At 39.6% G+C, this 13,502-nt stretch overlaps 1 protein-coding gene and 1 pseudogene across 1 annotated transcript in view; one reads left to right on the top strand and one right to left on the bottom strand.

Moving 5' to 3' along the window:
* Positions 1-417, bottom strand: part of LOC102752264 — a 720-nt pseudogene extending 303 nt beyond the window's left edge.
* Positions 1-13,166, top strand: part of MCCC2 (methylcrotonoyl-CoA carboxylase 2) — a 54,180-nt gene extending 41,014 nt beyond the window's left edge. Inside the window, exons 13-17 of the mRNA XM_006762374.2 lie at positions 4,011-4,077; positions 6,281-6,437; positions 8,243-8,357; positions 10,122-10,207; positions 12,874-13,166. Coding sequence (XP_006762437.1) covers positions 4,011-4,077; positions 6,281-6,437; positions 8,243-8,357; positions 10,122-10,207; positions 12,874-12,991 — 543 coding nt within the window. The 3' untranslated portion in view covers positions 12,992-13,166. The remainder of the gene's footprint in view (positions 1-4,010; positions 4,078-6,280; positions 6,438-8,242; positions 8,358-10,121; positions 10,208-12,873) is intronic.
* The last annotated feature ends 336 nt before the right edge of the window (positions 13,167-13,502 follow it).

The following is a 13,502-nucleotide window of genomic DNA, read 5'->3' as shown; positions in this document are numbered from 1 at the left end:
GTACAGCATTACACGAATTCTTTGTCCAATAGCCATAGCAGGAAGGTTGCTTCGGAATTTAGCACGAACCATTCCACTGTTTCCATGAGCACAAGTTACCTTTCCCCAGATTACTCTGGTTTTGTTTGGTTTGCCACCAGGAGTCACTGTGTTGTTCTTTGCTTTGTACACATAAGCACATCTCTTGCCTAGATAGAATTCTGTATCATCTCGAGCATAAACACCAATTTTAAGAAGAGTAATGTGCTCCCTCTGGTTCTGGAGACCCCGCTTATAGCCAGCGAAATGGCCTTGGACCACAGCCTTCCAGACGTACTTGTCCTTATAGAAGTCCTGTTTCCAGAAGGCCTCCACAGGGTCCAAGATGGCTGAAATTTTTTATTTTGATGTAGTCCCATTTGTTTATTTCCTCCTTAGTTTCCATTGCCCTATGGGCTGTATCGATAAAGATATTGCTATGACATATGTCTGATATTTTGCTGCCTGTGGATTCCTCTAATATTTTTGTGGTTTCCCATCTTATGTTTTAAGTCCTTTATCCATTTTGAGTTTATTTTTGTGTATGGTATAAGTTGGTGGTCTAGTTTCATTTTTTGCATCTGTCTGTCCAATTTTCCTAACACCATTTATTGAAGAGACTGTTTTGACTCCACTGTATGCTCTTGCCTCTTTGAAGATTTTCTGTTTTAAACATAATGAACATTCAAGATTAAGCAATTCATGAACATTTATTACATAAAAGCTGTAAAATATTTAACCAGAACACTGTGTGTGCTAGGGTTTGAAGCAGTTTTTGTGGAGGTTTACATGAACATGATGAACTATCTTGGCACTATTAAAAAGTTAAAACATTTTTTTTAGTTAAATTCTTATAAGAAACTTGAAGTACAGCTGTGGATGACGTGTACATATTCTAAGAATGTAGGAATACTTGTCTTGAAAGTGTTTCACTCTCTGGTGCTTAATGCAAGTGAGGAATTCAAAGCTACTTTCCAGGTGGTTCTGAGACATGACCTGTTTATTCTGTTCTATCCCCTCATCAGTTTAACTTGATAATATTTTCACTCTTTGGAGATGGGAAGGTAGTGGGTCTTGTTACTGAAGCTCTGGTTTTAAAGGAGGAAACTCATGAATGTCTTTGGGCTTAGTATTCAATTTCATAAATCATTGTCTCTGATTTGTCTAAACTTGAGTAAATGTAATTAATGTACTTATTTGATAAAATGTTTTTTTAAGAAAAAAAATGTCTGGCCTAGCTTTCTTACTTAGAATGCTAGAGGAAATAGCAAGGTTAATGGTCTCATATTGATACAGGTAACAGGCAGTTATGCTCTTTCAGATCCTAATTGAGGAAGAATTTGTGTTTGATGGAATGTTTTACCAGTAAAGTCAATTTCTATATTCTATTCATTATTGTTCCCCCCACTGTAATTATACGACAAAAACAGGAAAGTAAAAATAAGGAAAATAAAAATCACCTGCACGCATACCAGAAATAATCTTGAGTAACATTTTATTATGATTCCTTAGTTTTTTTCTATCTCCCCCCACTTTTTTTTAAAAATATATTTTATTGATTTTTTACAGAGAGGAAAGGAGAGAGATAGAGATAGAGAGTTAGAAACATCGATGAGAGAGAAACATCGATCAGCTGCCTCCTGCTCATCCCCCACTGGGGAAGTGCGCGCAACCCAGGTACATGCCCTTGACCGGAATCGAACCTGGGACCTTCCAGTCCGCAGGCCGACGCTCTATCCACTGAGCCAAACCGGTTTCGGCTATCTCCCCTTTTTTTAGCAAGAGAAAATAACTGAATTTAATACATTTGTATGTATGGGAACCCCATATACATAAGAGAGTCAGAGATCACACATCCAGGAGACGTTCAAAGATAGAAAGGGGGATCTAGGTATATGAGACATCCTGAGCTAGGAATGCAGTAGTGCACCTTGTGGCCTTCAAAGGGTTATTGCAGAATGAGAAGAAGAGCAGATGTTTAGTAAATAGAAATTTGCCTCACCATATAGTTGGGTCAAGGTCCCAGTTCACGTTCTAGGTACTTAAAGGGAGGGGCAGGAGCTTCTCTTGAGCTAAAATTACCCTTCACTCAGAACAATCCATATACTTCTATCCCCCGTTTAAAACTAAAATTGATGTGGCCACATACAGTAGGTCCTAAAAAACCATAATTTCATTATAATATTGATGAGATGCCATGGGATCCAATCTCTTGTTTATATCAATTAGCCTATAGTAAAATTGGTCTTGTTATGTGTCATTCCACTTCAAGTTGCAGAACCTATGCCACTGTTAAGTGAGGACTTACTGTATATAGAGGTATTGCTTGTTTTCATTTAATAGTATATGTAGTATTTCCTAAAATATCAAATTATCCTGAACTGATGACTTTTTAAAAAATATATATTTTATTGGTTTTTCAGAGAGGAAGGGAAAGGGATAGAGAGTTAGAAACATCAATGAGAGAGAAACATGGATTAGCTGCCTCCTGCATGCCCCCTACTGGGGATGTGCCCGCAACCAAGGTACATGCCCTTGACCAGAATCAAACCTGGGACCCTTCAGTCAGCAGGCCGACGCTCTATCCCAGTGATGGCGGACCTTTTGAGCTCGGCGTGTCAGCATTTTGAAAAACCCTAACTTAACTCTGGTGCCGTGTCAAATATAGAAATTTTTTGATATTTGCAACCATAGTAAAACAAAGATGTATATTTTTGATATTTATTTTATTTAAATGCCATTTAACAAAGAAAAATCAACCAAAAAAATGAGTTCGCGTTCCCCCTCTGACACGCGTGTCATAGGTTCGCCATCACTGCTCTATCCACTGAGCCAAACTGGTTAGGGCTGAACTGTTGACTTTTAATGAATATATAAAACATTAATTTCCATAAAGAAAATGTCAGGCTGAGGCCAGCACACTCTACCTAGTTTTAGTTGGTGGCTTGACAGAAATAAACATGAGAGGAGTTACATTTGGCCTCAATCTGACATTTTGTTTATAGAAGTAAGCCCCAAAGGTCTCATTCTTGTATTGGAGGTTGAACAGTTGCTTTGAGATTTTGTACTTGCCAAGGCATTTCCAGCAGAGTTAAAGGGATCTGTGAATGGAGAGAAAATGGTTTATAAAGTGTCCTTACTCACATAATCTTTAGAAGGTAGTTATATTTTTGTCATTAAACAATTTCCTAAATTCAGAGTTAGAAGGCCTCTAACACTCATCTAAAATCCCATTTATTTGGGGTATATTGGTAAGAAAGATGTCTTTTTCTATAATCTTGGTGCATGAAAACATTTCAGATGATCATCAAAATGTAAATATCATAGATTTCCCCAAAGAATTTTAGTCTTTTTTATTTAAAAAAAATTAATTTCAGAGAGGAAGGGAGAGAGAGAGGGAGAGAGAGATAGAGAGAGAGAGAGAGAGAGAGAGAGAGAGCGCAATTGCATGAAGAAGGGAGAGGGGGAAGAGAGTGATGGATACATCAATGATGAGAGAGAATCATTGATCGGCTGCCTCTGCAGTCTCTGTACTGGGGATACTACCCACAACTTGGTCATTAAACCATGACCTCCTAGTTCATAGGCTGATGCTCAACCACTGAGCCACACTGGCCAGGCTATTCTATCTTTTTAAAATGAGGCTCAGAAATTCTTATTGACAAGCAATCCTTTTTTTTCCTGTTAGTTAAGTGTCACTTGCTGTTCAGAATGTTAGTGATTGACTTCATCCCTGACACACAGTTGTCCTACAGTGTGTGCCTATGATCACACAGGTGACTACAAAACAAGTGCAATATAAACCAGAGTCACATGTCCCATTGATAATGAGTCTGCACTGTAGCATTATTGTTACTGTTACCATAAGGTCAGACAAGCCAGGCAGAGGGTATTCTTTCTTTTCTCTGACCAGCTGTGGCATTTGTAGATGCATGGTGATTATAGATTTGTTAACCCTCCTTTGGAAAGATTTTCATCTTATTTGCTTCTAGGGGGCTCACTTCATCCAGTTATGCTGCCAAAGGAAAATCCCTCTGCTGTTCCTGCAAAACATTACTGGTAAGAAAATAGTGTATTCAGTTTGGTTGCACTTAATCTAGAGCTGCACTGTCCAGTATATCTTAAGAAGTGACCACCACAATAACTCTAATAACCATCTTCACCGTACATAGTTATTGCAATATTATTGACTGTATTTCCTGTGCTGTACATTATGTCCCAGGGATTTGAATTTTTATTCCAAAGAGTGGTATGATCAATGTGAACTCTCTGGATTTCATTTTCCCTAGATGAGCTTAATGTGGTGGGTGAAATGATTTTTAAGGTCTCTTATGGTTCTAGAGTTCTTTTCCTAGAATTCCATGATTCTCCCATATATACTTTTTCCTATCTGACATATAGGAGATATTCAGAAATGTAGGTTAGATGAAAACTTATTTCCCCCAGTCTTCAAAGTCAACTATGGTTACCCCAGGTTTAAAGGGAGGAGAGCCTCTTAGTTGTTGGGAACAGGCAAACCTTCATGAGAAGAAGTTTGACAGGAGGGCTTTAAATATTACTGGTGCTAAAGCATCTTCATCTTAACTTTAAGGTACTTGGCTAGATGAGTTTTGAGAGGAGTCACATCCAGATGGAAGCCTGAGGGCCTTATGTGGCAAACCTCATAAAATGGGCAGAGAGAAAGTAGCTTCACCAGGGCAGGGCCTTGTTTTTATAGTGATTCATAACTCACAGAGAGCAGAGGTTGAGTTTGGTTTTGCCACATTGCATTTGAGGGACCTGTGTGGCATTCGTTTGGAGACATATAGTAGACAGTTGACAAATCTTGAGCACAGAAGGGATATGTTAGCTGGGGGTGAAAATGTAGGTAGCATCAGAATATGGCGATGGTATTTAAAGCTATGGGAATAGATAAGAATACCCTGAATAGAAAAGAGGACTCATGGACAATCTGTGAGTAACTTGATTCCTTCCACAGAGGTGAGAATAAAGGAAGAATTGGAGTATGATTATGTTGTTTTTTAGGATGGGAAGAAGAATGGAGAAAGCCAAGTGAGATTGCTTCTATTTTTTTTGTTTAAGGCAAAATCATCTACAGGAACTAGAGGGGCAGTTGGGTGTGGGGGGTGGTGAGAGCTTAAAGAGAGGTAGATATTGAAGTAGATATTGTGGGAACATGACAGGAGTCAAGATAAGGTAGATAAAGGAGTTCTGAGCTGTTCTGAGGGCGCAGCTCAGAGGGGTTGCTGGAGGAAGCAGCTGATGCCTGGTAAGACGAGGGATGTCCTGTCACTACCTTTTCCATAGCAAGTACGGGTGTTCCACAGAACTGGTTGAACTGAGTTGGATGATTTGATGCTGGAGATTTGCAAAGCAAGAACAGTGACAATCAAGTCAGCTGTGAGTCTGCAGGTAGGGAGAGGGAGTCTGCAGGTCGGTGTTTACTAGGTGAAGAGGAAGGAGCCCAAAGCCTGCAGGCCCAGGGCAGCTGCAGACCAAGTTCAACAGAGATGGGAGCTTGAAGAAGTAGAAGGAGCCCATAATTATAATGAAAAGTTCTTTTACCTTAACTGACAGGTACACTTAGCATCTCTGTGAAACATTAATGTTTGTTTCATCAAAGTTTAAGCAGCACTGCAGAAGGAACACTCTCTATTTTTAAACCAGGTCAGTGGATACTGCAGCCCTCACAGTTCTCCTTGCCATAGTATCTTTTCCTTAGCTTGCCATTTCACATTCTCTCATCACCAGGCTACTGTTTTGAGATAATTTCTTAAAGATAAATTGCATGCTTACCTTGTTTGGAGATATCTGTGTACATCCAGATGAACCATTTTAAGAAAATTTAAAAAGTGATTCGGGAACATTTTATTTTAGCTTTTTAAAAAAATATATATATTTTATTGATTTTATCACAGAGAGGAGGGAGAAGGATAGAGAGTTAGAAACATTGATGAGAGAGAAATATCGATTCAGCTACCTCCTGCACACCCCCCACTGAGGATGTGCCTGCAACCAAGGTACATGCCCTTGGCTGGAATCGAACCCGGGACCCCTGAGTCTGCAGGCCGACACTCTATCCACGGAGCCAAACCAGTTAGGGCTTATTTTAGCTTTTAAAGCAAACTTTTTTTGGAGCACATTTCATATGTTAGGGTGAGGCCTGAAGTAAAATATAATTTGACAAAATGTCCTTCTAATGCCTTGTTGGTATTAACTTCTGTGCATTAATCCCGTCACCCAGAGGCATTCTTTCTCTCAGGATTTATGGTTGGTAAAGACTATGAAGCTGAAGGAATAGCCAAGGATGGTGCCAAGATGGTGACTGCTGTAGCCTGTGCCAAAGTGCCTAAGATAACTGTCATCATTGGGGGATCCTACGGGGCTGGAAACTATGGGATGTGTGGCAGAGCATACAGGTAGGTGATTGCCATGATTTTCTCTGAGAGAATCATACTTCACATATAATTATAAATGATTGGGTTTATTTGAAATATAGAATGGATTCACAAATCTCAAGTAATTAATACCATAATTTGTATCATCTGGAGGGGCAAAATGAAACTTAATGCTGAAGGTACTTTTGGAAAGAAATCCACCATGGGAACCAGGAAATACTTTGAAATGGCTGGTAATGAAAATTCTGCATGTCATAACTAGTATGATGTAGCCAAAACCTTGCTTTGAAAAAGGTGTGTAGACATAAATATATATCATGGAAAAGAAGTAAGGCTGAAAAATCCATGAGCCAAGTAGTTAGCTCAAAAAGTTCAAAAAGAACAGTATTTTGAACATAAGAAAAATAGAAAACAGGACATAATAAAGAACAAACATAAGAGAGAAGAATCCGGGCCCTAACCGGTTTGGCTCAGTGGATAGAGCATCAGCCTGCGGACTGAAGGGTCCCAGGTTCGATTCCAGTCAGGGGCATGTACCTTGGTTGCGGGCAACATCCCCAGTAGGGGGTGTGCAGGAGGCAGCTGATCGATGTTTCTCTCTCGTCAATGTTTCTAACTCTCTATCCCTCTCCCTTCCTCTCTGTAAACAAATCAATAAAATATATTTAAAAAAAAAAAAAAAAAAAAGAGAGAAGAATCCGGAAAGTCCAAGTTGCTTTGTTTGAATGGTTAACAAACTTGCTAATTCTCTGGTAAAACTTAAAGTGAGACAGCACAAGTAATCAATATCTAGACTGAAAAACAGGACATGACCATGATAACAAGAGGATATTTTGAAAACTTTTATACCCAATACTAGAGGCCTGGTGCACAAAAATTTGTGCACTCAGGGGGATCCCTCAGCCCGGCCTGTGCCCTCTTGCAATCCGGGACCTCCTCAGGGGATGTCCTACTGATAGCATAGGCCTGATCCCGATTGGGCCTAAGCCGGCAGTCAGACATCCCTCTAGCAACCCAGGAGTCCTCGGGGGATGTCTGACTAACGGCTTAGGCCTGTCCCCATCCCATCCATGGGGAGCGGGCCTAAGTTGTTAGTCAGGCATTCTTAGCACTGCCACGGAGGTGGGAGAGGTTCCTGCCACTGCTGCTGCATGGCCAGCCATGAGCCGGCTTCTGACTGAGTGGCATTCCCCCTGTGGTAGCACACTGATCACCAGGGAGCAGCTCCTGCATTGAGCATCTGCCCCCTGGAGGTCAGTGCACATCATAGCAACTGGTCATTGCGGTCGTTCTGCCATGGGGGTCAATTTGCATATTGCCCTTTTATTATCTAGGATATTTTCATGAAATGTAAAAATACAGTGTATCAAAACAGACATCAGAATCACCTAGAGAACATAAAAATTCTAACTATTCTCAGGCCCCACCTCTGGAGATTAGTATATGGTGGGTTCCAGGCATTAGTATTTTTTTTAAACTATATTTTATTGATTTTTTACAGAGAGGAAGGGAGAGGGAGAGAGTTAGAAACATCGATGAGAGAGAAACATCAATCAGCTGCCTCCTGCACACTCCCCACTGGGTATGTGCCTTCAACCAAGGTACATGACCCTGACTGGAATTGAACCTGGGACCTTTGAGTCCACAGGCCGACATTATCCACTGAGCCAAACCAGTTAGGGCAAGGCATTAGTATTTTTAAAATTCCCAGATGATTTTAATGCAGCTAGAATGAAGAACCACTAGTTTAAAGGTACACATGGGCCTCTGACACTTTCTGTGTTGTACAGTCAATTAATTTGATCATTCTTTTCTCCCCATCATAGCCCAAGATTTCTTTACATTTGGCCAAATGCTCGTGTCTCAGTGATGGGAGGAGAGCAGGCAGCCAACGTGTTGGCAACAATAGCGAAGGACCAGAGAGCAAGGGAAGGGAAACAGGTAAGTAAGTGCCATTTCTCCTGTCTTCTGTCTCTGAGTGTGGCTCTCACCAGGGAACACCCTGCTGCCTGGAGCAGCGCAACCAGAATCCCTCTGTGTTCAGGGGTCAGGGGTCCAACGTGAAGGTCCTGGCTGTTTAGAAGACACTGACCTGGAAGTTGTTGAGAAATTTAGACTTACATTCTCTCTCTTCTTTGCACCATTTCATTTGAGGTGCCTTTCTGTGGTCATGTACAGAGTCTTTCAGAATCCCAGGAAAGCACTCCAGGAAGCTGCCTGCACGTGCCTGCGGCACAAAGATGTCTGGTTCTCACTCATTCGCAGTTAGTGAGCTTTAAATAAATCTGGTTTACATCTTTGATTTTATGACCTAAGCAGCAGAATTTTGTTTTTTCTATTTCACTTTTAGCTTGTTGTGAAGGATTCCTTGAGTGGGAGGGCTCAGTCATATAATGAGAATTGATTAACATTATTATACTGGGAAAGTGTAAGTGAAGTAAAATGGAAAGGGCACTGGATCCAAGTGGCTGCTGTTAAAATGAATTTCTTTGTTCATTTCTCTGTTAGAGAGGCTTCTGAAATTATAGCCTTTAACTATTTTGTGTAAGCACCAAGCCTTAGAAATGAATTCACGTTCCTGAAATGGCTAGGTGCACTGTTTTCATAACGGGGATAATGCAAAGGAGGCCCTGTCTCCTAAGGCTCTTAGTCCTACCATTTAGGAAGCATCTGTCTGGTCAACTGTCTCGTTGGTGGAATGGGATAATAAAAAGCTGCAGGGTGGTTCCTGCCTCCCTGGTGATATCCCATATCCTCAAGGAACTCTGAAGACCAGCACTGAGGTTTCAGATTCACTTTAGTATTGTCCAGTGTCTAAGCAAAAGGAAAGCTGTGTGTGTGTGTGTAAGGGTAATAGCGGTGAGGGAAGTATGAAATTCTATCTGATATTTTGAAGATATGTCCCAAACTCCAGCCCAGCATGGTGATCTCTTATTAAATAGTTGTTCTTTAATTAATTTGATATACAGATATATTAATTCATCTGTGTTAATATATGAAAGTACATAATTTTAGTGGTTCTCTCTTTGAATTCTTTACCTACAAATGATATTAAACTATGCAAATACGTTTAAAAAGGTTGGATTTATTTGAAATAAGTCATTTATTTTTGTGTGGAATTTTTTAAAGTTGGAAATACTTTTCAGGGTTTCAAAATTAACTTGCATAAAGATTTTTACATCTGAATTAATTATCACTTGTTTCAGGCCATACTGATGGGCAAGCCATTAAATTTTTAATTAAGGAAGAATATTTCTCAGCTATCTGGGAAACTGTAGAGGTTATTCAAGTTGTGGTTGATATTTTATCCCATTAAGCCTTAAAATGTTTAAAATTTTGGCTATTTTAAAAGAACCCCCCTACTTCTCCACCTTCTTAAACAGAAGCTGCTAAATGTAATGTAGTCCTTTTGGTATATTAAAGAATTCACATCACTCTTGTACTGTGCTGGAATACGGGGTGCCCTTGGTTTTGACCTTACATCACAGAGCCCAGGCTCTTGTCTCTGATAAGGGAGATGTAATATGCACTAGTTTGATAGTCATGAGATTGTGTATGTGAAAGCATCACTTGTAATCTATACCTCACTGTGCAGGTAGATGTTGGTTGTAGCATCCATGACATCTCTTGCCCCTTTTTCTCGAGGCCCTCTGGGTGGATCTGTGTTCCACTGCAGTGGACTTATTCCTTGCCCTTTTCTTTCAGTTCTCCAGCGCTGAGGAAGCTGCTTTAAAAGAGCCCATCATTAAGAGGTTTGAAGAGGAAGGAAACCCTTACTACTCCAGTGCAAGGTGGGAGCCTGAGAATTACTAATTCCGTACTGGGTGCATGTTGGCCATCAGGACAACAGCTTCACAGAGATCTGGGCAGTCAGGATGGTCCAGCCTCTGTGAGAAACAAAAAGAAATGTTGGGGACCCAGTTTTGTACTGTTGTCTCCATAATAGGAATGCCTGCTGCTGAAGCACAGCCCCTTCTCCCAGGCCAGGCTGTGGCTCCATCACCCTTCAACCCTCTTCCTTTATCCCATTTGTCTTTGAGGTGTCTGGGGACTGGAGGGGCACTGCAGCCAGAGGTGGGCCATGCTGGCGCAAGGAAGTTAAAAGAGTTCTAATCCTGGCTAGGTAACTTTCAGGAATTCTATTACAGTTATTGCTAAGATCCGTGGATTCCTGTCATCAACTCTCCAGGATTATTTTGTTTTTACCCCGTTTTAAGCATGGATTGGCCACTCTTTGGCACTTGTGAACAAGTGTGCTTGGGCATTCAGAAGGTGACTAGTCACAGACAGGGTTCATGTGTCAACACCGAGTAATTACCTCATATACCTATGCAGCTCTTGGCTCTGCTTGTTTCTTATGCTACTTAATAAGGTAATAAATTATCCCGCCTGTCCCTGCTGGAGACTTGCTGGCATGCACTTTCAGATCTCTTTTTTTTTGGACAACTTTAATGTTTTTCATTCTGAAGAATAAGCTTCATGGGTTCATTTCACCCCTTGGGCAGATGGGAAAAAAGAAAAATAACTATTTTTGTCTTTTAAAATTAGGTTATGCTGTGATTTATACCATTTACTGGAGAGGAGGGAGAGAAGTTAGAATCTATTTCAATCATGTGAACGCATCTTTTGTGGCAGGCACTGCTTCTAGTGCTGGGGCCACAAAGACTAAGCATATTTGTTTCCCAGAGCATCATCGTAATGCCATTTGGGATTTAAAAAAATCTGTTTCTCTTCTTGTTAACATCTACTTTAATGACTAATTTTACAGGTATGTTTTGTTGGTTGGGGTAGTTCATTGATTCATTGAATTAAGAACAAAATATCTTTGAGAAATAAACATGTTCTTTATAGTAGCCAGTAGAAGCAAAGAGGAAATATAAGACCATATAAAGGGTTTAAAAGAAAATACATACTGTAAGCACATCTACATTCTTTTAAACATAACTTTTGACTGAAAGTCAAAAGTTTCACAAGAACAGTTGAAATATTAAACTTTGAAAAATAGCATATTTTGTGTGATGGCTAAGCTATCTATTAAGGAAGACTCAATCCTTTATTATTTTCATACTAACATTATTATAATTTTAATGGATTATATTCAAGCAGGAGAGCAAATAGCCCAGATAGACTTATCTTTGGAAATGAATAATGAAAGACAGTAAGATTTCTTACTTTGTAAATGCTTAACCCTTCTGTTGGAACACTTGGTGGCATGGAGACAACAACTTTCTTTCAAAGATGAAAGGATTTTTAAGCCAGTATATAGCACCTTCCTTCAGTTTAATAAGTCTCTTCACAGTAAAATTCTGTGGTCTGTCAGGCTTTCACATGGCTCAATCTGTCTTCAGCGAGAGCTATCATCATTTGCTACTCTAGCCTCCTATGTTTTTCTTGATTCTTACATGTCACATATGCAGCATATCAGTTTTATTCTGCTCAGTTGTTTTTATGATCAAACTTTTCAGACATTTGATTAGGCCTCTTCACTGTCTTTTTAATGACCCTCATGAAGCAGTCTCCTCCCTCCCCCGGCATCATCATGCTTGTGTTACTCTGCTGTCGGCTTCAGAAGGGAGTGTAATCAATTGACCCAGTTACAGATTACACAAGTGGCCTTTTCTTCTTGAAGCTCATACTGCAGACTTCCTATTATGAATGTTTTATGAGCAGAGATTTGAATCATGGTCTGTCAATGTAAGTATAGTTTAATAATTGATGCTATCTCCAGGTACAGAAGGCAGTTTGTTTAAAGAAAGCAAAAGTGCCACCTACCAATGACCTTTAAAAAAAGCAATATTTTTCATTCATTTTTCTCTGTAAATTTGAAATTGTCAATGAAAAGCAAACTAAAATTTCTACTTAAAAGTTTCTTCTAAAAGCAAGTTAAAGCTATTGTTTTTTCCTGTTGTAGCAAAAAATAAAAGAACTACATAGGAAGGTATTATTTTAATAAAATGTATTAAATTCTATTCAGTAATTTTCATAGTTTCTTAAGAGATGAGGAAGTTTTGGGGATAAACCTTTTCTAGTAGAGACTTTGGTTTGAGACTATTACTTGGGTTTATATGATTCTTCATATTAATAACAGGACTATACATCACCTTGATTTGTACATTTGTATGGGCAGAAGAGGGACAGGAAAGTTTTTCCTGGAATAAGTAAAAATATTTTTAAACTAGGGATTATTTTGTGACTTCTTGTAGGAAGCTGTTCCTAAGTCCCTAAATTTGATTTGACATTCTGTGGGAGCCTGGGATAAAAGTCATGTCATTTTTCTTTCTCCCTTTCCCCTCTCTCGAACATGGTTTCAGTTGTGAGATGATAGTACACAGAAGGTGTCAGTGGATCCATATCTTATCACCTGAAGAAGAACCCCCTCAGCGTTTCTGGGCAGGGCATGTATAAATGGTAGTTTGGTGGTGGATTCCTAATAACTCATATTTTGCTCTTTTATCAGGCTGTGGGATGATGGGATTATTGATCCAGCGGACACCAGACTGGTCCTGGGTCTCAGTATCAGTGCAGCCCTCAACGCACCAATCCAGAAGACAGACTTCGGCATCTTTAGGATATAACTGGGATATATAGCATCTTCTATTGGACATTACCAAAAATCAATATATTAATAGCATTCAAGTTTAAGACTTTTTCAAATTTTGACTGTTACAGTAAAATTTTCTCAATATAGTGCACTGTACCTTTCTACTACCTTAAAAAAATCAATGAAGCCATGGCTGGTTTGGCTCAGTGTATAGAGTGCAGCCCCTGGACTGAAGAGTCCTGGGTTTGATTCTGGTCGAGGGTTGCAGACTTGATTGGGGTACATGCTGGAGGCAACCAATTGATGTGTCTCTCTTACATCGATGTGTCTCCCTGTCTATCCCTGTCCCTTCCCCTTTCTCTAAAAAAAAAAAAGAAAGAAATAAAGAAAAATCAATGGAAAAATATCCTCAGTTGAGGATTAACAAAACAAAATTATTTAAAAAAACACCATGAAGATACTTACTTCATGAACCTCAATTCCTTGTGAGTTTTCTTAGATTTTTCTGTAGCTCAGCTTTACCACCCTTGAAATGAAGAGAATAA

This window comes from Myotis davidii, unplaced genomic scaffold (assembly GCF_000327345.1).
Source record: "Myotis davidii unplaced genomic scaffold, ASM32734v1 scaffold135, whole genome shotgun sequence".
NCBI classification, from domain to species: domain Eukaryota; kingdom Metazoa; phylum Chordata; class Mammalia; order Chiroptera; family Vespertilionidae; genus Myotis; species Myotis davidii.
The sequence above is the reverse complement of the archived record's forward strand: the minus strand, read 5'-3'. Positions and strand labels throughout refer to the sequence as shown.